Source organism: Gavia stellata, chromosome 5 (genome assembly GCF_030936135.1).
Source record: "Gavia stellata isolate bGavSte3 chromosome 5, bGavSte3.hap2, whole genome shotgun sequence".
Taxonomy (NCBI): Eukaryota; Metazoa; Chordata; class Aves; order Gaviiformes; family Gaviidae; genus Gavia; species Gavia stellata.
Window position 1 is genome coordinate 52,740,048 of NC_082598.1, and position 26,567 is coordinate 52,766,614.

A 26,567-nucleotide genomic window follows, 5' to 3' on the forward strand; every position below is an offset into this window, starting at 1 on the left:
CCCATTTGCAGCAGCTCTGCTTGGGCTGCAGCGCAGGGCAGAGCCCTGTGGTGCCAGGTACGTGCCCTAGGTCCACTGCTGGCCTTGCAGGCATGAGATTATGCCAAGTTCACTCTGTTTGAGCTTTGAAGACGAGGTCCCTGTTGGCTGTTAAAATAGGAGCTGGAATGAGCAGATTGAAGCAACTGGTCTTGAATTTGAATTTAGAAACTGATTCAAGCCTGCCCTCCTTTGACTGTCAAGACCTGTATTAGGTACACCCTTGCTCCATATACCACCTACTGTCAAAATAAACTGAATGTAACCATGCTGTGGAAAGCTTTCTGTTTGCTGAGTGCCTGAACCAGAAGGTCTAGGGAGGATAAATGCTCTTTGAGAGAGGCACGTGGTGCTCTTGCCCCTCTCCTGTCAAACGACCGGGGCTTTCAGTGTGTCCCGCAGAGCTTCAGCTCACAAACATGATTAGTTCAGAGAGCAGCCGCTTTCTGTGGAGAGGCTAAAACCACCTCAGGGGAGCAGCGCTTTACCGCAAATCTTTCTCTTGCTGTTAGTTATCTGTGTCTTTTCACAGCGCTTCCTTTAGTTGCCCTCAAGTCCACATTACCAGAGGGATGAACCTGTGTGATAGGCGAGAGAAGTGGCTAATGCCACTTCTGGGAGAGGACAGTAGGCTTTCCAGCACAGCTCTGGACTTCCCAGTGATATTTACATCCATCAACCATTATTTCCCACATTTCGCCATGCTACCTTGATTGCTAGGATTTTTTTCCAGTGAGGAGCCATCAGGAAGCAAATAGCATGGGGAAAAGTGCCTAATTCCACTTAGGTCCATCAGAAAATGAAAACTAAGTACATGAGAACTGCATGTTTCTACGAGAAACTGCAATTCTAGTAGAAGCCTCTTATAAGATTCTTTCTTTAATGTATTTTCCTAAGGGGAGTAGCATAGGAAGAAAGTAAGTAAGTGGGGACAAAGAGAGAAGAAAAATTAATAGCTGAGTAAAAGGAGAATTATTTGGATGTATGTGTGTTAACTTGAGCAAAAATGTCTCTGTGATTAATTTTTGCATGTCCATATTAATAACTGTGTAACATGTGGGATTGTGGTTTATTGCTTCCAGCAGTCGTTGAAACTTGATTTAACATTGAAAATGGATAAAACAACAGGCCTCATGGGAGCAATTTAAAGTAGATTCATTTATTTTCCCTGTTCTTGATCATGAACCACAGGAATCATCGTAAGATTGCTTTCTATGTGTATGAGATGTGCTTGCTTAAGTAATAGCAGAGGGGCATTTCAGGGATTTCTAGACTTTGCTGATGAGCAAGCTGGTTCTGTGACACCGCTAACAATACTATCAGACCCATATGGTCATTTATTTTGGATTTTCTGATTCTGGTAATGTTGCTCTACAATGACCTCAGGAGAACTGCTGTTAACAAATATAAATTCCTAAGCAGGTCACATAAAGAAAAATAATGCCCTCTGCTGTTTTTTTCAGTCAGTCAGTTTCAGGAGTCACAGTTTCATTCACCAGACATCTAAGATGCTGATAGTTGGTTGATTTTGGCACTGCAAAAACTTAGTGAGTGCAGAGTTTTACATGTTTATAATTCAGATTGGCAGCTTTACATCTAAATATTGACATAATTGCATACATTTGCCTTTCTATCTCAGAAGCACTAAGTGAACCTAGACTTCTTCAAACTGATGTCTTCTCTGATCCAATTTGGCATGTTAATGACAAGCATTTAATTTTTTTGATCTTCCGATTTTGATACAAGTTGACAGAATCTGTATGTAATTAAGAATGCTCACCATCAGTAGTTCAACTATTAAGTTAAGCCTAAGCTTGGTTTTGTGCTAAACATATAGTTTTCTGGTAAATTGGTGTTTATAATTCAATTTAGTAAGTTAAGAATATGAGTTGTCATATTTCAGTGTAACCTTTTTTTTTTTTTTAAACAGCTAGACACAGGAGTCCGGAGAGGTCAGGAGTTATCTCTCTCCTTTCTGTTCTGTTTTTTACTTTACTACCACTATTTAATCGCAAGACATATCACGATTGCTGCTGCAGTATGGCAAAGGAAATGCAACATTTCCACTTAGGACAACATTGTTCCTCTGTCATAGCTAGCTGATAACCAGAGTGGAACCATAATGCTGGGGAATTTGGAGAGTCTGCTCCCCAGAGATACAAAATAGAAGCAGTATTTCCGCAAATACCGCATACTGTACTTTTTCATGTAATGCCCGTCAATGTATTTCATGGAGAAACAAGTTTCTCTTTAAAAAAAGAGGAAAAAAAGCAGAAAAATCTCTATTAGTCATTCACTCCTACACTAATCTGTTATTTGGTAAAAGTATCTTTATTTATGTATATTGCTTTTCAGTGGAGAATCTTTAAACATCTTACAATACAACTTGAATTAGCATCTCACAATAATCCAGTGTGGTAGGGAAGCATTTTAGTAACATACTGGTAATTAATAACACAGCTAAAGTTAAACAGCAAGTCCTGGACTTTTTGTTTCCATGTGTCCTCCTTTAACCATGAATTCCTATTTCACTTTTTGAGATACATTCAGGAAAAAAACCCCAAAACAACCATTATTTATTAAATATAACCATATTTTCCTGTTTGAAAACTATTGCTATAGAGCATTGGACTTTTACATTTGTAAATTATTTTTAAAATACATTTATATTCACAATTGTGGAACACAGTTCAAATGATGACTGCTTTGCAACTTACTCACTGGAGCTAAGAATTAACTGCTAGCAGATACTGTGAATCTCTGGAATCACTTGTTGACCAGAAGTTTTATAATCAGAGGATGATCTGAATGTTTCCATGGACAATTCTGATGAAATTTTTACTTGGATTACTGACTGAGTTCGTTGCTGCCCATGGGCAAAGGGCAGTTAAATCATCACTCACAGAAAATTGTTAGGAAGGGATATGAAGTGAATTCATGAAACCATGCTTTCAGCTGTGCACGTGAACACAGTTTCACTTAAGACACTAGAGAATCTAACCCACAAATTAAAGCTGACACTCTAATTCATAGCTTTTAAACAAAGCACTATTTTCAAACACTTTTTTGTCCAAATCATCAGCCTCCAGCTATCTTCCACCACTTTCTCAAGCCAGTGAACAATTAATATAAAGTTAAAGTAATGTCATTAAAACTGAAGTCTTCAGTGCACTGTGATTCAAAGTATGTTTGTACCATGGGCTGCAGAGTGTTTTGCAGGTGGTACTAAAAGAGCCCAGATGATTTGCAAATTTGATTCTAATCAGTTTCAGCTGCCATACCTTCCCACTTAATTTTTCACATCACATTTCTAAGGAGCTAGTAATCTCTGCTTTCTCTGGGCAAGAAGAAAGAAATCCCAGAGAGTTAATAAAATTTGACACAGTATTGAGACATTCAAGCCTTTGTGCTCTCCTCACCCCATTCCAAAGGACCACACACTGCTTTAGGCAGAACAGAAATGGATTAAATCAAACTAGTAGCAGCTTAAAGTACTTTAAGTACTCTTTTTCATATGAAAATATCTAGAATTTATAGTCATTTTGTTCAGTATTTGGGCTTTTTAAAATGGTGTTAATGTGTCTGCTTTAAATACCCTTTCTTGTTTTCAATGGAGTTCTAATTGTACCTGTGAAAAGTAAAATAGCACCTGCTGTAGTAGGGCCTGGTGTCTCTGGAGACCTAATACCCAGACATGCTGTGAAATACAATGATTAGATCCAGGAATGTTATTCATCCTCATCTCACCTAAAATGGGTTCTTTAAATTACAAAAAAAGTAAACGGCACAAAGCAAATCTAAGGTAGCTGCAGGACAGGATGGCATAGAGAGGAATTGCTTAGCAGGAGGAGGATATAGAGGAATAAATAGTAAAGGAACTGCGTGGAATATCTGTTCTTCTCCACTTCAGACTCTTCCGCCAAAATTTATGTTTTCAGAATTCCAAGCACCCCCAAAATCCCAGGATATATGAGATGCCCTTTATCGTGCAGTAGCCCTTTGTCATGATCATTATGTCATCAAAATGTTGGATATCATGTGGGTCTGTCAGACAACTAATTTCCTCTGATTGGAAATGCTATACATAAGGTCTACCTTTTGCCACAATGACAATGATGGCTTCAGTAAGCTAGGCTGAGAAAAATGACCAGAAGTAGATTTCCTCCAACTATTATCTGTATTTGAAGTATTTTTTTTCCTTGAAAAATAACAACGCGGAGAGCAAGTGTGCCCGAGTCCACCAAGTGAGGTTTGCTTACAGAAACGAAGACACGTGGTACAGCTATTCTGTTCAAGCCTTAGTCACATTTCTGTGTTCACCTATATGATGCTTAAGACATTGGCCTTGGTGTCTGCTTCTACATAAGTTTAGCTGCTATAAATTACAGGGGAACCAAGATCTTTCCCGTAGCTCCTACTTATGCATGTTGTTCTCTCTCCTTCTTTCCTCAGAGAGCTGATATAGGGATCTCTGCCCTAACCATCACCCCCGACAGGGAAAATGTGGTGGACTTCACAACGCGTTACATGGACTACTCAGTGGGCGTGCTGCTTCGAAAAGCAGAGAAGACGGTGGACATGTTTGCCTGCCTGGCACCATTTGACCTCTCCCTGTGGGCATGCATAGCTGGCACTGTGCTGTTAGTAGGGTTACTGGTCTACCTCTTGAACTGGCTCAACCCCCCGCGCCTTCAGATGGGATCCATGACCTCCACAACCCTCTACAACTCCATGTGGTTTGTGTATGGATCCTTTGTGCAACAAGGTAAGAGATAGCAGGAGACTGCCTCTGAGAGAAAACCTGTCTATCCTCCCCATTGCTATAGAGACCTTCTTCTTCCCTGCATCCCTCCCACAGCCCACGAGGGACTGGGAATACTGGAAAGCCTTGTGCTATAGGGTTTCTAAGACATTTGGCTGCCCAGTGTGGGAACCGTGAGAAGTTCGGAGCACTACATGCTAGCTTGTTGTGATTTGTAGTTGTCTAATTAAAGAAAGATGATTTTTTTTTATGGGGAAAAAAAAAGTATTTCTCATCATCTGCTGGAGAATTATTCACAGTTAACGTGAGCATTATGTTCTTATGCAGTCGGACAGAAAATGCTGGGATTTGGCTTTTGAACTAAGTTTAGACTAGTCACCAGGTCTTATTGTATCTGATATTCTTTCCTCCCTCTTCTGATTTATCTCAATTTTCCCATATAAGGTTTAGACTCAGCCTTCTCTGGCCTTCCTGCATGCTTTCTCAATCACCTCTAGCATCTGGTGTAGCCCAGGCTATTCCCCAATTCTGTTTATATTTCCAAGTCCTTCACAATCTACCTTTTCCGGCAGAGCTTTAACCATGCATCCTAGAGACATCAGGGACTACAGATCTTGGCTTGGTATATACTACTTAAAATTCTGGTCTACAAATTAGGGTTGTAATGCAAAGTGGAATAAGAAAACACAGCTTCATATGAGAACAAAGAAGATTTAGGTAATAACACTTGACAACAAAACCAAACAAGTACCTTCTGGCATATCAATGTAATTGTTTGTCAGTCACTACTGGCACTGCAGGTACACCTATCTGTAATTACATGGAGCATCTGCTCTACAAAGAGCCATGGCCACTGCAGCCTCAAAACTCGCAGATAGTTTTTTGGATTTTAACATGAATTTGGATGGAACACTGTAGGTAAAAGCATCATATTTATGTAACACTGGCAACGTATAATTTAGAAATTACATTATTCCCTGTTAGAAACAATCAGATAACATTCATAAAAGCTAAAGATATGCATGAAAATCAAGTATGAAACTCCTAGAAGGGGAAAAAAGCTAAATTAACACCACCATCCAAAAAGCCAAGAAAAGCTGATGCTGGGAATTTCCACAAGAGGTATGATTTTGAACACATCAACCTAGAGACATTACTTTTAAAATTATCATTTGCATTGAGCAGTGATGGCCAGCTGAGGAAAACTGAAGAAATTGTTTCATGTTTGTTGTGGATTTTTTTTAAATAAAACCAAAGACTTCAGAGCCAGCTGAGAGCTGCAAAAGTTTTTTGAAAGTATGCGTGTGGGTTTATAAAGTTTTCTTTCTGTCCAAAATACTCCCAGTGTAACTGTTTAGGGAATCCAACTGTGAGAGAGCAGTTGGTCCGTTACAGAACTAGACTCATTACATCTGTCTGCTTGTTACGTTAAAACATGTGAATTAGTTTCTTTACTGCATGAATGTGAGTAATTTTACACAGGTTTATTGCTCGGTATTAGCCTTAGCATCCCTCCTGTACTCCCAACATCATTAGTTCCTGAAAGCTTTATAGGAGACTGCCCAGCAAAGGTTTAAATGAGGCAAAGCTGGTTTAATCATACACTTCAATCTCATGGATTAGTATCTGAATTGATTGCCTTATGTCTATCCAAGTAAGCCTGTGTTGCCTGGTGTCCCAAAGTTTCCTAAGTCATAAGTCCAGAGTAGTAGCCCACAAGGGAGCCCTTCAATAGATGCTCAGTTAGCTTACAAAGGAAAGGTTTTTCTGACCAGTCAGTAAAAACGAGTGCTTGAGGAGGGCTTAGAGGGAAGCCTTGAATTAAGCATGAAGATGAGGAAGAAATTAGATGAAAAGAAGTGGGACCAAATGACAAAAAAAGCAGAATTTACTGGAAAAAGCAAAGAAAAGGAATTTGCTCAAGGAGATGTGCATCCATTCCCCATGACACGAGGGTCATGACGTGCAACTCAGTATTAGTAAAACCTGCTGGTGGGACGTGGTAGCTGGGAGCACCAAAACTGTTGTGGGACTTCAGAAAAAGAAATTCACTGAACTTGGAAGGTGAGAGGCATTTATTTACAGAGTTCTTACCACCCTACCAAGTGGATTTTCAGCACAACTCTTTAGAATCCATTAGAATAATATAAAAAGTTCACTTGGTTCCTACTGAGTGAGGGGAAGCTATAGATATATCTCTCCTTCAAACAAGAGGACAGTCCTCAATTTGCTAGAAGGAAAAATGATACAAATTTAATAGGGTTGATAACAAAATATGTGAAACTTACAGACCAATTTAAACATAAAGACTCAGAAGACCTCAGAAATCCAGTGCAAAAGAGTAAGAGATCCATTTATAATGTCAGCCTGTATTTCATATTCAATTTGAATATAACAAAAACTGTATTAACTGAAGCATTATTGTTTACTAACCCTTGTGAATACAGACAAATGAAAGTAATTTGTATTGACAGGCTAACTGGCTATTGTGGTAATTTTACTTCTGTTTTCACTCATCAGCTCTTCATTCAGCAGAAAAACTGCAGGTTTTATTTGGTTTGGAATAGCAAATCTGTTGCTATTAGTTGTGATTGGCATATCTTAAGTGTGGCAGCATGGGACATTTCAAATACTGTCACGTTCACTTAAGAAGTCTTTCAGCTGCTGATTTAAAACATGACAAGGTACTCATTTCTGTTATCAAAACATACAGCCAAAGATGCTTTTATATCCTGTGCTGAGAGAAACAAAGCAGCATGAACCAAGGATTGTTAGTGCTTTGATAGTGCTGGATTCTTTGTTTGAGGCTAGCGAGCGCATTCTGATGTCGTCGTCTTCTCTTTATTTCCTCTAGCTAGAGGAAAGATTTGCAAGCACACAGGTTGGCTCCAGACCCACCACGGCTCTGAAGACAAAGAGGCCTTTGGTGCAAAAATACAAATCACTCTTTAAAGAAACTCATAACCTATTCTGATTGAAACAGAAAGGACTTCTTTTGCTTGTTTCTTCTGAAATAGTTAAAAACTCTGTAGAATTTAGCAGGTAGCGTCATTACACTGTCACTTTGTATTTTCTTTCAGCCTTGACTCTGATGTTCTGATCAAATTCTATTAACAAGTTTTAACCTTTTGCAATTTTTGAAACATCAGAGAAAAATACCGTGTCATTGTCTGTAGACTCGAGTCAGCCCAGACCAGTCCAATAGTTTTTAAGGCAGGTCTGTGGTTACTGTCGTGCTTGGTAGCAAAATTTAAGTATTTTTAGTTGTTCCCTTAAAGGAAAACTGAAACTTAATGTCACTGCTTCTTATATCGTTTAAACTTAGATCTCGAACTTAGCTTGCAGTTTCTTTTTTCCCCATGTTGGAGTGACCAATCTAGGTACCATTTTGAGCCTCTTGTAATATAGAGGTATATTTTCTCTCAGTTGCCTTTTTAATTTTATGTTCATTCATTACAGAGATAGGTCTCTATGTATTTATACATGTACATATACATATACATTTTTTGTAATTTTAAGATACGTGTGATTTTTGATTAGAAGAGACAATTTTGAAGATAGAGCTGCAATGTAACTGGGGAGGCTCAATTAATACAAAAGTGTATAAATTGCGAAGTGGGCTTTTTTGTTCTGTACTCAAGGCCTTGATTTAAACAAAAAATGATGGCCAGTGCATTGAAATGCTTTGTCTTACTACCCAATATACCCACTGAATCTGCAGTACACAGTGACCACTAAGAAGGCAGAGACTTTTCAGTGATCTTGGGCGTGCAGTGCTCTGGATTATATTAAAAACAAATGTTTCTGACTCTGAACTATTCATCCAGGCATGAGATTCTGTAACAGGCATCTGTTATCTCTGAGTTGTTTATTTATGTCTAAAGATATGAAGCAAATTCAGAGATTCAGGCTGTGGAGGATTTCAGCTATGTTGAAATTTAGTGTCATAGCTTCTCAATTTGTTCTTTACCACTTGATCATCTTAGAAAACTAAGTGGCAAAAGCTCTGTATTTTGCTTCTTTTCAAAATTGGCTTTTGCCAGTTGCACAGAAAATATTGTTAAGTTTTCCTTTTTCGTGGATTTCTTCTCCCTCTCCCTCGATATTTCCCCTTGGCTTCTCAATTCACTCCTCACAGGTTTTGCTCTCTGCCTACCTCACACTGCTGCTGGTGGTCACCACTGCTGTAGCTTTCTTCTTGGGTATCACTCATGGCCCCACTGGTCCTGCTGCTCCTGCTCTTCCCATTGACCTGGCTCCTCCCCAGGCCTCTATTATTATATATTCAACAAAGCTCAACAAAGAGAAGCGCAAAGTCCTGCCCCTGGGGAAGAACAACCCCATGCACCAGTGCATTCTGGGGGTCACCCAGCTGACTGAACACTGGCACGGGTTGCCCAGGGAGGTTGTGGAGTCTCTATCCTTGGAGATATTCAAAAGCCATCTCGACACGGTCCTAGGCAACTGGCTGTAAGTGGCCCTGCTTGGGCAGGCGGTGTTTGGAAGGGGTCCCTTCCTACCTCAACCAGTCTGAGTGAGATATTGTAATGCTATATTATATAGTCTTTGCGCAACTTTTGTGCTATTCTATACAACTGCATTTTTCTTTCTCTTCAGCCCTGGTATTTTTGCTGTTCCCTCAAATTTTGCCCTCATTAGAACATGCCAATGTTGGAAACCTGCCATATGAACAGGGACTGAAGAACTGTCTCAGAGAAGAAATTGGGTTTACTAAAAACTTTACTAAAAACTTCATCGAGATTAACTGAATCAGCTCACTGCAATGGCACAATGTCTGTTTATATTTGCTGAGAGCCTGGTTTAATCTCCTGAAGGTTTTCTATTAGCTTCCTACTACTTTATGAGCTCTTGTTATGAAATACTCTAGAGAGCACTCTGCTCTCACCATTACTGGAGAAAACCAATGATTTAAGAAACAGAAGTTCAGGTTTTAGAGTTATTCCCAACCCTTTTTGTATAATAGATTGTTTTTTGAGACAGGTGAAATGCTGCATAATTACCAAGAACTTGCAGAGGAATGTTCTAGAGGATTTTATTTTGAGAGCAGCCTCTCAAAGTTTGCCACAGAACACAGTCATAAGCTTACTTAGTTTAATAGAATTCAACTGAATGTAGACAAAATGATGCAGTTATATAGAAAATTACAATGTTTTGTATTTAATATTAAAGACACAATAGAAAGACGTTATCCCTCTCTTATCCTGCTCTGTTCATTTTAGTTTGAATTTTTCTGTAAGAGAAGGTGTTTCTGATCTGTTCTGGCAGGATTTTATATTATGCAGGTAAAGACGCAAGGCTCTGTTTCACTTGGAAATGTCTGTAAGAAAGAGAACCATGCACATTTTTTTTTTTTTTTTTGCTATAACAGCAAATATCTTTAAAATGGCTGAATCATTCACAATTTAATCACTTCTCAGTGATTGCAACAAAACAAACATTCATAATAGTTTTATAAATAGGGTTTGACCATAGGATAATGGGTGCTTAAAGTATTACCCGCAAAAGTATTCTTTTCTTCAGAGATCTTAATATTCTTGCTTAACCTAGCAAAGTTATGAAATGAATTTTGTGAAAGCATCCTCTTATGTTTTGGTTAGTTTAAAATTCTGGTCACAACTGGAGGTGTTGATTGGTCATTAGTGGTGTCAGTAATGGTCAATTATGTTCATAATGCCCAGTAAATGAGCAAATCTTACTGTTTGCGTTGTTTAAATTACATTTCATAAGAGCAATAAAATAGACTCCAAGCCTTGGCACTTCTAAGTCATTATAATACTTCTCGGATGGTTAAAGCTGCTCAGACTTCTCAGTCTTGTTCCTTGTATTACCACCCAAGGCGTGATATAATCCTCCTGAAATGCACTGCCTGGAGTGTGCTGTTGCTTAATAAATTACTCCATCTTGCTTATCTCACTCTTGGCATATCCCTATCCGCAGGAAACCATTATGCTGTAACAATGCATTTTCTTAGTGACATTTTCTCTTAATTAACTGTACACCAATCTCTATGTATTTAATATTTAGGGAAAAATTCTAAAAGCATTTTGAAAAAAATGTGTTAGAAATCAAATCTATCTTCCCATGCAATATTTAGTGGTGAAACCTAATTATTTTTTAAGTTTAGCAAATCAAAAAAGATCCAGTATTAAGGCTTTAGGACTAAGACCTAGTTCTTAATTTGGACTCTGCACCTGATCTGCTGGCTGACCATAGAAACTTCATTTAATATCTCGTGTATCAGTTCTCAGTTGTAAAATGGAAATATTACCTATCTTTTTTCATAAAAACATGTTCTATGTCTTCTGATAGGAAGCAAAACTTAAATGCCAGTCTCACTAATTAACAATTTTAATTGCTCTTCAAACTAATGCCAGGTCTTGACATATTCCTGTAACAAGGGGAACATACTTGCTGAGCCAAAAATGCACAGCACTAAGCTGGGAAAATGAAAGTCAGATACCAAACAGGTTAAGAAACAAACCAGTCCCCACATTTTTCTAGCATATATACCAGCAGGTGTATTCATGACATTACAGTTCCACCTATAAACATGAAACTCCCAAATTCTCATTTTATTATATTAAATCTAGGCTTACATATTAGTATGTACATGTACCTTCATAAAGTCATCTCTCTGAAAGAGGTACTGCAGCCCTGTGGTACCCATGTTCCTTTTCCGCATGTCTCAATGGCTTGGCCAGCCCTCTTGACAGCATCAAAAAGTAACTAAATTTTGGCAATTTTGTCCTATATCTCAAATTGGTTTGGAAACTACAAGTGACCACCGGAACTGACAGCATATTCTGAGAATTATTGTCATGTATACAGTACACATTTGCAAACACTGGATGTAAGCTTTATGTGCATACCACTTTCAGAGATTTATTTTATTGTCTCTTTTTGAAAAAGTAATTCCAAGGAATAACCGTGCTCCAAATAAAATGTTCACCAGTGAGGGCATTTGTTTGCAGCAATGTGATATCACTAGCATTAAACTGCCAGGGGATATGCTTGGATTTTCCCCTAAATTGAAGTTAAGACTCAGGCAGTCCTCAGAGGCATCTAAAATAATGGATTTCTCTATCTTGTGTGCACCTGCTTGCTTGAGTAATAGCACTGGGTACATGAGGCAGTATATTTAGAGATGTTGTGTCTGACACACCTTCTGTGAGGAGGTGGAGAAAGAATGACAGTGTGAAAGCCCAAAAAACACCTTAATTCCCGTAGGACTAGCTCCAAGCCTGATTAATTGACTGTGAGAAGGTAATGTTTGTCTGGCTATAGTATAAATGCTGATCAAGACCAAATGAGGCAAAAGGGAAAGTAGAATTGGATGTCTGTGGCATCTATCCATCTTTCTGTGTTCTTTCAAAAGCATCCTAACATGAATATTTTACTCAGAACAGTTTCTTTAATTGTTATGATTTCTAATATGATTTTATACTATATTTGGGCAAAGAATGGAGAGGTTAGGTTCAGATTAAGAAACCAGTTTTGACTTTTTCAGAGTTCACCTGTGTATAATATATATTTAATTGAGGAAACAAGGAAAAACAATTTAGCCAGGAACTGAATGTTTCTTGCATGGAGGAGGACTGTAACCCACATTTTTATTTGCAAAGAAGTTTAGAAGCTGAAGAGGTAAGCCTTTCTTGTCCTGCTATTCGGTTTTCCTGCACAGAAGCTTACAGTTAAGTTGGCAATTTTGGCTGTTTAAGGTAGGGAGGAAGTGAGAAATTAGTTTTAGCTTTATTAAAATTACTCCTGCTCTGCTTGGATGACAGCAATTTCATCTACAAACTGATCAGCCTTTTTCAGTGGAGGATATCCAAGGCACCAGATAAACATGGGTTTAGAGTGGAGCCCGTGGTGGTTTTTCATTGCTTTTCTGGTCTGTGGGGAGTCCCTCCTCTGCAACAGCTGTGCCATAGCTGTATCCACCCATGCGGCTCTTCTTCGCAACACCAACTGGCGGGTAGGTGCCAGGAAAATTGCCTGCAAACTGTAAAGGCAGGAGTGGCAAAGAAGCTTTGAAGCTGCTGACAGGAAAGGCTCCCTTCTTCAGCTCTTGAGGTTTTTTTCCCCTCAGACCTCTTCTTAATATTAAAATGTGTATAAAAGGAATAGGCCAAAATTAATATTGAAAGGATAATGATAATGAAATAATGATACCAAATGGATCTTTTGATTAAGTTAACCAACCTGTTGCTTTCCCTGACTGCCAAGATGAAGGTCCACTCTCAGCAAATATGGCAAAATGAGAGCTATTGGGTTTTTTATTTGTATTTTTTATTTAGTCAGCTTCCCAGCATGCAAATTAAGGGATTGCCTTCACTACAGCAGCATCCTGGTGTAGAAACCTCCTGCTGCTTAATTTTTATTCTTCTGATGTCAGTAGGGGAGGGAGAGATCATAAAGTAGGACTTTACCTTTTCAGTGCTTTTGAAGTTAGTGAGATGGTGTTGGGTTAAAAATGTGCAATACCTCATCTACCAGACAAAAACTGAGATGAAGGAACACGTGTGGTTTTGACTGAAGAGTCTGCTTCCCCCACACTAGGATAGAGTAAAAATAACAGTGAAGGGAAAGACAGAAAATCTGCAAACAGGCTGTTAAGGAACGGTGATAATAAATCTGTTCAGTGAGAGTGTTCGTAGTTCATGCCTAAATATACTTGCTAATAGTACATTTTTAGGTATAAACATGTATTCCGTTCTTACAATAGCCTCTTTTATATCTATATCTATCCCCAAAGAGGAAAATCCTTGCTATCAAGTAAAGTCATCTTTGAAGTTGCTTTTCACTTCCAGCAGATCTGAGTTGTGATCTTAAGCAAGGTGATAGCTGATTTGCAGTAAAAAACAGGTTATTCTACTTTCAAACATAAGCATTCGTAGTAGTGATTTTTATCAATAAATGACATTATAGCATTATTCTTGGTGAAACTTAAAAGGATGAGGGTTTTCTTCTTCCCTCTGTTCACTATGATCTGTCATAGCATTACTTTAGGTCATCTGAATTTTAGAGATCACTGTGATAACAACATTACAGTTTGTACCTGAAGTGGAATTTTAGTCTAAATTTTAAAACATGTTATTTAGGAACATAATTAGAGCCTCCTGCATTACTGATGATTGAATTCCATAAGGTTAGGAGTTCATTGCAGAGAAGCACTCTGAAAATTAAAGGATAACTAGAATTAGGGACATGAAAACTGAACTAATGTAGCTGAGATGTTTGTGATTCACTTGCCTCTGAAGTAGTCAGGTGACACTCTGTGATGATGGATGCTTGGAAATCTTGCACGAACAGATTTATAAAGCATTTCATAATACTTTGAAAGTTCAACTGTCTTTCAGTATGTAATAATTTTAAAAATTCCCTTCACCCACAAAATCTGGAGTCACAGAGCTGTGTAGAGGTAAAAAAAAGATGATGGAGAAAAGTACCTGTCAAAAGACACAGAGGCTGTACTGGAATTACTGTTTGTCCTTATCATCTCACAGAATTGTCTTTTGTTTTGCTTGGGTCATAGTTGCTCAGTTTCAGCCCAAGGGGACTCTCTCTCCCTCATGTTCATAATGTCCTCCCTGGCAGGCTTTTAGCTAAAGCAGCACTTTAATACCTCATCAATGATATTGTTCAGTTTAATGTTAATTGTATGTACAGATGGCCTGCTTTCAGTCCATTGTGCACAGTTCTTTTTGCCATCCCGGAAGGTACTACGTACAATACTGTCAGTAGTCTATGGAAAGGCCACCACTATGCAAACTGTCTGTGACAGCTTCTCAGCCACTTAAGAATATGTACCATAGATGGTAATTGTGGTTGATTGTTTGAGGCTTTAGAGCATTTGTATCCAGCCATTAGTAACAGGGAAATTGGGTCTCAGCTTCTCTTGAAATGTAATCAGAACGTTGCCAGTGTGCAAGGTTATTTGTTAAGATCGGGCAACAATATTCTCTAAAATAATAGCTAGCATATATCATATTGATGCATTCGCAGTGGCTGCAAATAGTGCCTTTCTACGGGCATGCAGTCAGGTGCAATCTTAAAAGCACAGATCACAGCCCTATGGAAAAGGATATCCAGAAGCTCCTTGTGTTTGTTACACGTGCACATTGAGCTCTAGTCTGTGTTTGCCTCCACATGTGTGTATGTTTATAATTATGTCATGTAAAATTATTGTCCTATGTTGTAAAAGTGGCAACAAAAGATTATCTGGTCAGAGCTTCTTTTGAGCAAACAGCTGTTGGTAAAATTGCTAGGCTTATTGCACAATTATTTATGATTATGTAATTGAACAGTACTGTATTTGGTAACCCCAAAATTAAATCGGAAACCCTGTTAAGTCTTCTGACAAAACAATGCATTTCAGCAGCATTAGTATGAGAGATTTTGGCCAACTTACTCATTAGAGGTGGGCAGCAAGCCTCACAGTTCCAATCTGGTCATAGTTACAGCAATCAAAAGATTTACTTTCAAATATCAAGACTTGCATGATATTTTGGCATCTGGATATGTGTAGTATAAGTCTAGCAATGCTTCATCTCCCAGTCACTTCAGCAAATATAAGTAGACGCCTCCATTTTCAAACTTTAGCTGCAGTCATTCCTCTTCTTTTGTAATGACAGCAGAAGAGAAAAACGAAATATACTTCTATGATACATTTTCCAGAACTTTTAGAAGCACTGTAAAGTCTAGCCATCCCCTGTCTCTGTGCAATTATGTTGCATAAGTTACTACAATGTGTTGGCATTAAATTACTGCACACTATTATATGTACCATTTTCTTTTATCTATGACGCACTTTGATTTTCAATTGAAAACATCATATTTTGCTGATTCCGCAGAAAGATGGAATTTGACCACTGCAAAGTTGCTAATATCTGAAAGAAGTAATTTATTTTGTGGGTCTAGGCTTAAAAGCCAGGAATTAATTCCTGTAGCTCTTGCAGATTCATACTGTAAATACTACATAACAGAAATGCAAATCTAATTAACATATGTTCTTGAAGTATCACCGATACCAGGAGAAGCTAGACCACAGCCATTTGCTACATGATGATATGACATGCTTCCCTTCCCAACTTTTGCCTCATTGTCACTGTTTCAGCAAGATGGGTGGAAAGAAATGATTTATTGTTGGGAAAGGAATCATAAACATACTATAACTAATATGTTATGCTAATATCATTTTAATCAGGTAATTAATAAAGGACTGTTTGGCCTTTAAGGACATTGATTTAATGTGAATTAATTTAATGATTGAACACTGTTTGTGTAACATTATCATTGCTAGTGATGCAGAAAATTGGAATCTCAGCTCAGCTGAAAAGAGGTTAGACTTTCCATTATCACATTAGATTCCTTTCTTCTGGAATGCAGTTATTAGACTCTTTTTTATACTTTCAGTATATATTTCAATGTTTGAGTTTTATCTAAAAATTCCTGAGAAGAAAAAGTTAGTAAAAAACATTCATGATTGTACTGTTCTCATTTTTAATTAGAGGCTTGAATTTCTGTTTAATGTAGCCTTAAAAAAAGTCCATTGGATTTTGGTTTTGATTTGCTATTGCTTCTCCCATGAAACAAATTTTCTCTGTTTTCATTCTCTGCTTTCTTCTCTGCAAACCTGGTCATTATGTTTAGGATGAATAGGGGTTTGGTTTATGGAATGGTTTTACAGCTATAAAAAAGCAGCAGCTTTAAAAAGTAGTAGCAGACAAAGCGCAGTTCTATCTAAATTATTCTGAGGCTGAATCCTGCACAGTCTAGTCACAGCTTAGGAGTGATTTAAAAAAGACTCTGACCCATTCGTTCTCAAAATGGAAATGGGGAACATTACAGAAAGCCTGTATTCAGTACCTGAGGATTAAGACAGAGTTAAAGCTGACCTTTATGGGTACAACTCCCGTTTACCTAAAGGGAGGTTGTATCTGGTTGTCGTCCTTGATTTGCCCTTAGTAGTGCTACTGTCATGAATTATTTTTCGGCTTTATAGAGCCTCTTACTACCGTTGTGTATAAATTAGATCCAGGGAGAAAAGAGGAGCTCTGCATAAACAAGTGATTGGATGCATGTAGTGAATAGCTGTATCTGACAGACTTTTGCAGATAGATTAATTTTCAAACAAAATTTTAATCAAGGATGTCTATGACAGTTCCTGCTGTATCTTGGTGGAGTTTTACAAGGGAGCCTGGTGGCCAAATGATTAGCCTTCTGTCACTAGAATGAAGCCATTGCAGTAGAGACAACAAGCTGGGCAGGCTTGGTATTTGAAGACAGATAGAAAAATAATTAGACAATAGAAGTAACAGAGTCTCAAACTTATAAACACTCTGTAGGTTGTTAGCCTAGCAGTGAGCTAACACTGTAGTAGGTTGTAATGCTTTGCACTGGGTAGCACTAGCCCTTTCCTTGGTGCTAAAGCATTTTCTAGCTTCAGAGAGGAGGGTTTCAAAGAACATGGCTGAGGATCCTGTGTTTCAAGCAAAACAGTTTGTGAGTAGTCATTTGGGCCATCTATTGGATATGTCTGTTTGTCCATCAGGCTATGTGTCAAGGCCCTCTGACCAGATTTATGAGAAGGGTACACTGGGCCGCAACTTGATGAGGGATGCTTAGTGACAGTGCCACTGGTCCTTGATCAGCCCCAGCATTTGAAATCTCAGCATGAGTAATCTCTTCCTATTAATGAGGAAACAGAGCTGAGCAATGAGCCTTAGTATGCAAGTCGCATGCCAAAGGCATATCCAAACAGATGCACAGCAGTAGCAAATAGAGGATTTTCAGAGGGAGTTTGCAAGATATGAAATATAACTTGGAGGTCATTACTGGCCAGCAGCAACCAAGAGTCACAAGATAGCATGGTAATCTCTCTTTCAGATTGGAGCTGGCTCATGCCTGGCCTTCTAGGTGGGAGGCTGGAGAGAGTCTATATCTACCTGCACAAGGTTGTGCGTATACCCTCAGGTTAGCTGGCTTCCAGAGCTGTTGATAAGGATCTATAAGCATTTGTAAGACGCAGCTTCTCAAGCTACTTTACAGATTTCAGATGACTAGGAGTGATTTGAAATAAGCCTGAAGCAGAAGAAAAATAGTCTGAGTTATTCTCTCTGTCACATAAAGGGGAGAAATAAATGAGGAGAGCTTTCTTTTGTGGATCATTGCTTCCCTTCTGGGAGGGCAATGAGGGCACTGCTTCCCACCCAGCTGAAAGGAAACAAGCTTCCAGGGAGCAAGTGTAATGAGATTAGTCGGGGGATCATTACACTAACAACAACAAATGGGAGAGGGTAAGTGATTGTTTAGTTCAGAAGTAAGACATTAAGGGAAAAAAAATTAATCAGGACACCAAATGGCAAAGTGAACACATTCTTTAATTGCCTATAGACCAGCACCAGAAAGATGACTAATAAACAAGAACAGTTGGAATTACTCGCGAATATAGATTTGGTCTTCGTGGTGTTACTGAAATCTAGTAGGAACATGTCTGAAAGACAAATGGACAAAGTGGGCAAAAGGGGAAGAAGAGTGTCACCATGTCGAAATGGCATTAGGTATTTCAGAGGCATTGAGAACTTGGAAAGAATTGATCTTGATTTCTTGCGGGACCATGTGCTAATAGCTGGAGCACAAAATCAGATGGGAGCCCATGTCTGCTGTAGACCATCAAATCACACTGAAGTAGAGAATGATTGGTTCCTCTAGTGTATATCCGCAATGCACAAGGGAAAATGTGAGATATAATAGGGGAATTCCATCTGAATGATGTATGTTTCAAGCCTCAGCCTGCCCATGCTGAAGCATCTTGAATGCACATATAGAGCAGATGGAAAGAAAAAGGAACACTGGTCACACCAAAGAGTTAGAAGCTACAAACTTCAGGAAAAATTACATGGGGAGCAAGTGTACACAGAGGTGAGTCAGAGTGGAGAACAACAGGAAGGAGGGCTTTGAAAATTTTATTAGGAGCTAAGGAAACCTTAATTATAATGGTGGATTAGGTGAAGGTGATACCATTCAAAATAGTTATGCCAGAAAGGCAATAAATATTTCTCTTCTGTGTTTGTGAAAAAGCAAAATAAATACTTGCCATGTCAAGAGCAAATCAAAAGGATGTTAAATGGCAGCTACTAACATCAGACATTTTCAAATCAGCAAACCTAAACAAACTTCACCCGCGCATTTTAAAAAATCTTGCTAAGGATCTTCCTGGACCACTATTTGTTGATCTGAGTCCTGGAGTGTTGGGCAGGTTTGAGAAAACTGACAAAATTCTCATGTAAAACCTAAAGACCAAACTGAACCTTCAACTCAAGTGTTTCTTCCATCTTAATATATGAATGTAACAACTCGAAAGACTTCACAAATATAGACAGATACGTAACAGTTCCAAAAGATGTCACCGTTAAAAAGTCTGGTATTGAAGATATATGTTTATAGAAAACATTAATATTTCTTGAACAAAATCATCCAGAGAAGGAGGAGGAAGGCTGTAGAAATAACAGGAAAAAGGAAGCCAAAGCATGTCCATGGTAAGTACACCAGTGGCATACAGAAAAATGCTTTATAATGTATTGCTGGGACCCACACCCGAGCCAGACACTGAACAGTACCTGAAGAGAAAGTACTGCTGGAAGCTGATAACAGGGGTTATGAGAGGAAATTTTCAGTATAGACAGAGATAAGATATGTTTGGTTCCCTTCCAATCCTACTACTTCCAGTGAACCAAAAAACCAATTCCTATAACTTACTACCTAATATATTTGGAATATTGTCACAGAATTAATAGTAATGGTAGTAATAATACCTAGATGCAGTGCTCTCTCTTTAGGAAGTAAAATATGAAGAAATGTTTCATGTGTGACACAAAAGATCTGGATGTCTCTTTTAATATATAAATTAAAAAAAAAAAAATCACTACAGTTTAATAAAAACAAAATGCTAGGGGAGAAACAGGTGGTGTGGTGAATAAAAGCAGTAGCTGGCTCTTGAACTTGTCCAGACCTTGTAGAATCTGGCTGCCAGCCCTGCTTCATGCTCGGTTCCTTCCCTACTGTCAAACCCCTGCAATCTGCCAATATTTGCAAGACTAGGGAATTCAGCCTCTGATTTACAAGCTTATTTGGAAGGCATTACCAATTCAAGGGGTTGTATTCTCCTGTTGAAGAATACATGTCATGCCTGCTGTGGTCAATGCATACAATGTAATATTACAAACTCCGGTTATGACATGCCAGCTCATATGTTATGGAAATGAATGCACTCTGCACAGTTCAAGGAAGAATGGAAAAGTATGGGTGAAAAATGAAAAGAAAGGAAGAAAAGTTCATTATGGGAGATTTTCCAACAACTCCCAAGCTGCATTTATTTCACAGCTGGTAGAAATAGGTACAGGCTTCATTGACTGCAAAGTATTTTTTTTTGTCCTATACTGAATTGAACATCTCCAATTGAAAATAGGAGAGATTTTGTATTATCAAGAAAGTTTTTAACAGAACAATAGCAATAGCTAATGCCCTGAAAGATTCTGCCTTTGAAGAGCTCTGCTTTGCGGAGTTTTGTAAAGATAACAGAGCTCAGTCAAACTTTAGGTTTTGTTTCTCATGGCAAAAATAGCTGAAATATAAAATGCCTTTGCCTCTTTGTTAATACAAACTATTCCCCTTACACCCACTCTCTATTAAATGTCCCTTTCACAAAGAAAGCATAAGACGTACATTGATCTAAACTGCTTGCAACAGAACACTACACTTTATATTTGTGCAAATGGAAATTGCAGATGCATAGCATAATTGATGTGACTGTTCTAACAAGCTAAAGGCTAAACTGCAGCCAACTCCCAGTCCTTTGTGGTTTTTTCCAAAGGCCAATAATTCACTGAACGTGGACAGAATTTTTGCAAGAAAAAGCAAAACCAAAACCTGTCCCCAGATAACCCACCCTGTTATTTCTTCACCTTCTTTTTCCAAGCGCAATCAAGATCCTTGCTTTCAAGTTTGATAACATCAGAGTTCCTCAACAAAACAATCACAATTAACATCTTTTTCACGGTTCTCAGTATTATCTGAAAAAAAATCTGGCTAAAACTCCTTACACTAAAATTCAGCTCGCTGCAGACCTCTAGCAGCTTAAATGATTGAAATTTGAAAAAGTTATTAGCAACTGAGATGCGTTCTTAAAGTGAGAATGGTAGGGTAGCCTTGATGGTAAGCTTTGGTGACAAATTGATTTTTGTCTGTAATAAAAACCTAGTCTTTGGGATTTCCCTGGTAGCTGTGGTTATCACAAATAGAAACTGCAAGCCATGATTCTTGTGGTCTCCTTCCTGTAGCAGAAGGGCAGAGCCTTCTCATCCAAGCCTCTCTCTTCACATATGGAGTAGCTGCAGCAGACTCCCAGTCATGCTCTCAACTCCCCACAGAAACATCATTTAGTAGAGTTACCAAATTCAGGACATAGAATAATAGTGATTTATGGCTTTTCTCTCTGTGTGTAGTTTTTTATAAAGTATATGTCAATAATTAATCTTCAAAAGGCATTACTGTTCTCAATAATCGATTCCAAGTTTTCTTAACATTGTGGGGTCTATGCTGCCGAGCTATTTGCTTTAGTAATAGTAAAAAAAATATTTTTGAGCTCTTAAGCAAATTAGTTTTATTTGTCATTATTGTGCATTCCCAGTGAAGTTGTTAAATCGATATTAAATCAGAGAGAGACCAGGCACATTTACTGCCTGGATGACTAGTAACAAAAATTGCATCACTTTTCAGCAAAATGGCTGCCACCAGGCTTGATCTCAGAAATGCCAGCTGTGGTTAAAACTTCTCCAAGAAAAGTTTCACCGTTTCTTTTTGTCCACAAAAAATATTTTTTTCCATTTCTATCTGAAACACTTTCATAGTTCTGGACTACGCAGATGAATGCAGTTTTTCTTCAGACAAACAATTGACAAACCCCTGACAACAGGATGTTTTGGAGAAACAGCCTATGCATTTTGAATTATTCAAATTTAGTCCAGAATTACAGAGTACCAAGATGTCACCACGCTGTGATCCTCAATTTCCTTGTTTTGCCCATTTTTCTCATGATTTCATTTCTCCTTCTTGCCTGTAATCCACTCTCGCAATTTTTGACTGTAAGAAACCTTTAAACTTACTGCTAACAAAGGAGAATAGCTTAAAAGGTATTAGAAATCTGTATGGGAATTGTATAGGCTCACATTTTATCTCCTAAGGTGGTTTTATCCTGATATTTAGGTCTGCCATAATTATACATTATATTGTGTTTACATTGTAAAGTCAATGAGTTATTTTCCTTACCTTCTGATATTTAGCTTGAAGCACTTGGAAAGAAATGGGAATAAACAAAAATTCATAAGCTAAGTTGCAGTCTAAGCCTGTCATCTGAAGTAGGCCAGCATTAGGCTGGTCTAGGATTGATGAAGGAGAGCTGCATCAGATGAGAGTTGGAGTACTAAAAGTAATTTCTTTCACTGTCACTTCTACAGTAATTCAACTCTTTCGGAAAACTCCCAATAAGATTGCTTTTTCCTATTTCAGTTTACTCCGGAAAATATCTTTTCCTTCCTGCACATGCAATCTGAAAATTTTAAAGGTAGATTAGATTTTTAAATGATTTTTAGTACACATCAAAAGTGTCAGCTGAATTATACTAGGAGCTGTAGCCACAATATAGGTGATCTACAGGTAGTGGCATTTTGTGCCGCACTATACCCTTCTGCCAGTGTATTGGAAGGGCCAAGTCTAAAGAATAATGCAGCCTCTGTATTCGTTTGAGGTCTGCCTCTTAAGATGACAAAGCAACTTCAGTACTGCTGAGTGTCATCTTTGATTTCCATTTGTTTCATGTATTTTCAAGTGTAGCTCAGCATGCTACAACAGTAGTGTTTTTAGTGTAAACACAACCAGCATGTTAACTCCCATTGATGAATTTTGCTGTAGGAATGAGGTGCGATAGGACAGATTTTACTTTGGTCACCGGTGTGTGTTTACATGGCATCAGGTGGCCCCCTTTGCCATTAGGGGTTATTAAGCTTTGCTGGTATGATATGAAAAATAGCAGGGAAAGACTTCTTTCATCTTGGCCCCCTCCTCCCTTGCACTGTGTGTCCTGTGCATACCCCTTGTAACTAGAATATGCTGTCATCCATAAAGATGTCCATGCACCTGAAACTCATACTAGATATTGGGAAACAGAGCCTGGGGAGGTTTACGTGCATGTCCCTTCTGCATACTAATTTACAGTCAACAATAGCAACTGTTAGGTCTGTAGCTCTTTTTCATGGCAATGTTAATGGAAAACCAATGATTGTTGCTCTCCTGAATGACTTGCTACTCTTCTGCACTGAGAAAACATGTAAATTTGGACTGAAAGAAAACTCTGGCAAGTTTTACCCCTAGAAACAAAATTGGGGGAAGGGAGTGAAAAGGTTTCTTAAGGTGAGCTGTCATGGTGCGGGAATTGTTTTAGCAAACAGTACAATAGAACAAGACTGTATTGCATTCAGTCTCGTAAGAGATGCCAAAGAAATGATCCTATGGCAGTAAAAGATCTCCTTTAATTTTTTTTTCTTTCTTTCTTTCACTGGGAGAGGTGGAGTACCCTGCCTCTACTGCTTAAAAATCATGCACCTATGCAGTTGCGGTGTCAGTCCTGCTTTAGAAATGGTGGTTTAAGAAGCGTCAGTGCAAAGATATTAGAGTAGGGACAGGAGTGATGAATTATTTTGATATGTGCTTATTGTACGTGTACTTAGATGCAACCTTTGTCCTCAAGCTTCATTTATTGACTGCTGATAACAAGGTATAACTGTGAATTAGAAACAAGTCTTCACAAACACCTGAGTGAACCTGGGATGACCAGCACGCACAGTTTTCTAAAGTCTGTTGTTGACATGAGGGTTAAAAAAGAAAAAGTAACAGAGAATAGTGGGGATAACGATACTGATGTATGGGAAAACTACTCTGTATGAACGGTAGGGGAATGCTGTGGCTGAGGGGTCTGTGATGGCTTTCCATGGTCACTTGCTGCACAGCATCCTCGCTTGAAAACCAGAAGGCACGTGTGTGACTTTCAGTCATCCTCTCTTTTCAGACATTTCGTTTCAATAAAAAAAAGTCAGAACTTAAAGTTTTACTCATTAAGCTGAAAAATGAAAATGCAAGGATGTCCAGGAGATCATTGGCTTCTTCTCTATTACTCTACCCATTTCAATTCAATATGAAGATTATCTGTAGGGATTGGCACCTGAAAGTTAAAAGGACAAACAGTCTTCTCCAATAAATTTATATAGGTGTCTGCTCTTTTAATTTTATTAAAAATAATTTTTAAATGAAGTATTCCAAAGACATTGCAAAAACTGTTGTAAAGTAGAAATATTCTATTAAAAATCATTTAAAATTTATGCGGGAGAGGAAACCAAATCTTCAGATGGTGAAATTAATGTTCATCTTCTAAAGTCCTTATATTGAAATAATATCTCCTGATCTGATCGGTAGATTCTTATTTCAGATAATTACATGGCATCTTGGAAATAAAAGGAAATTTATTTCTGACTGTGCAGGTCTAATATAGGTTTTGTCTTTCAATACTGGAATTCTTAAAAGCCAAATAATTGCAATACTTATATACCAAAAATATAAATTAATGGAGTCAGTTATTATTTCACATATGGTACAACTCTACATCACTGAAGTAGGAAAAAAGCTTCAAATTTGTTTATTGTATGGTGATACAGAGTTACCAATGCTTTGTATAGGTAGGACAAACTTTGAACAAAACAGTAAGGTGATTCTTCATATTCAAGCATTGATTAACTGTCTAGTTTGTGTACATTGAAAATTATTTGTACTTGAAATGGGAATGATTGTGATTTGTATTCCCTTTAAACCTGCTTGGTGGGCAAACGTGAAGTTTTTACAGAAGTGAAGTCCAGCACAAAATACTTACAGGTGATTGAATCTGTAACAAACTGCTTCTGCAAATCCCAGGTATTGTATCATCGTAAGATTCTGCGTCTGAGAAAGCTACCTCAAAAATAATGACAGCTTTTCAAATTGCTTGAGTATAGGGGGAGAGGAAAAGGGTGAATGTCTTAAGCAGTTGACTGTGAGTGTTTGTTGCATTCACCTGTCCCCCTTAGATACTTGTAGCTGTGACAAAACTTAGGCTGCAGACAAAATGGGTATTTTTAAAACAATTAATTTTCCTTCACGTAAAAATCTGTGATTGATATGTTTTTAACTGAAAGCTCTTTCAAAGACTTCAAACTAGTGTGTTTTAGGGGCAGCTATTTGAATAAAAAATAATGCTTTTCATGGCTTGCTAAACTGGGCTTTGATCACACAAGCGGTGGTGTGCAGTTCATCCTGGTAGGTTTAATTGCTGGTAATGTTTTGTTTACATGGTGTTGGATTTTAAAGGAAAGCAACTATGGGAATACAAAACAATTTTGCATTCTTAATGTCAATCAATACATGTGATTTTCTTTTTTTCTGCATGTTCAAGTTCACTTGCAGCAACACATACATATGGTTTTCACGAGCATCTGCCTGCCTACAGAACTGTGAAAAGTAATTGTGTTTTGATGGGTTTTTTTAACTTTATGTTCTCAAGAATGCAAGAAAAACTTAATTAAGGTTTGTAGATAAGATCGCTAAGGAAAGAACATTGTAAGAATTTACTTTTGCTGGTTTTGTTCTGAGATTTTGAAGTCTATTTCCATTACTGGATAGGACAGCAGATGAACTGCAGTTAAAGGCTCAATAGGAAAAGAGATTAAATACAGTAACGATGGCTGACAGTGTGGGCTTCCTTCAGTACTTTGCATTGCATAGAAAGTGTGGCTCCAAGTCTTGCTCAGTTTACTAAAGCACCTTGCTTTAGTAAACTGCTTTACCCTGTTGACCTTGGGGCCTAGTTCTCCTGAGCAATGAGGGTCTGGGTTTCCTTCTGCCAAATGAAAACCCTTGCTTTTGCTTCTTCCCCACAGGAGGAGAGGTTCCATACACAACCCTGGCAACACGACTGATGATGGGAGCTTGGTGGCTTTTTGCTTTGATTGTCATCTCCTCCTACACGGCAAACCTAGCAGCTTTCCTCACCATCACACGCATTGAGAACTCCATCCAGTAAGTTGATAAAGAATGAATTGAGGGAAAGGAGAGTGAACATTTATATACATGTAGAGGGGTATGAATATTCTACTTAAATGTGAAAAAAGGAAGACATTTTAATCATCCTGAGAAGTAGTTTGGAAGTTAAAAACATAACAATATACTATGGACTGCCAGTCTCTCTGGAGACACTTTGTCTTTAGGATCAGAATTGTTGCCCTCTGGCAGATAGTCTTCTGTGGCACATATACATACATATGTATGCACACATACGTATTTTGAAAGAAGCAATTGAGTTTGAGATAACCACTGCATCAGTATTTGAAATGGGAAAGTATAAATTGTTGCTGTGTGTTTTCAGGCTATGCTTTCCATTCAAATGCATCCCACAATACTTGTGCTCTGACACTTTGATCAGGAGGAGCCCAACGCTTCTTCAGTGTATGGGGAGCTCAAAGCTGAATTCACCTTTTCTTGCCAAGGCAAAGATCTGTTAATAGCAACAAACAATAAAAATTCACTTAGTAGTCATCTTTGCTCCTTCTGCTCCCAGGTGCTCTCTTACTACATTAACAGATCACATTGTTCTCTTTTTTCTGTC

At 38.2% G+C, this 26,567-nt stretch overlaps 1 protein-coding gene across 2 annotated transcripts in view; it reads left to right on the forward strand.

Moving 5' to 3' along the window:
* The window catches only part of GRID2 (glutamate ionotropic receptor delta type subunit 2), a 734,268-nt gene that overhangs the window by 598,132 nt on the left and 109,569 nt on the right, over positions 1-26,567 (forward strand). For both annotated transcript variants that reach the window (XM_059817838.1, XM_059817839.1), the window contains 2 exons: positions 4,492-4,804; positions 25,843-25,981. In XM_059817838.1, the coding sequence (XP_059673821.1) occupies positions 4,492-4,804; positions 25,843-25,981 (452 nt within the window). The remainder of the gene's footprint in view (positions 1-4,491; positions 4,805-25,842; positions 25,982-26,567) is intronic.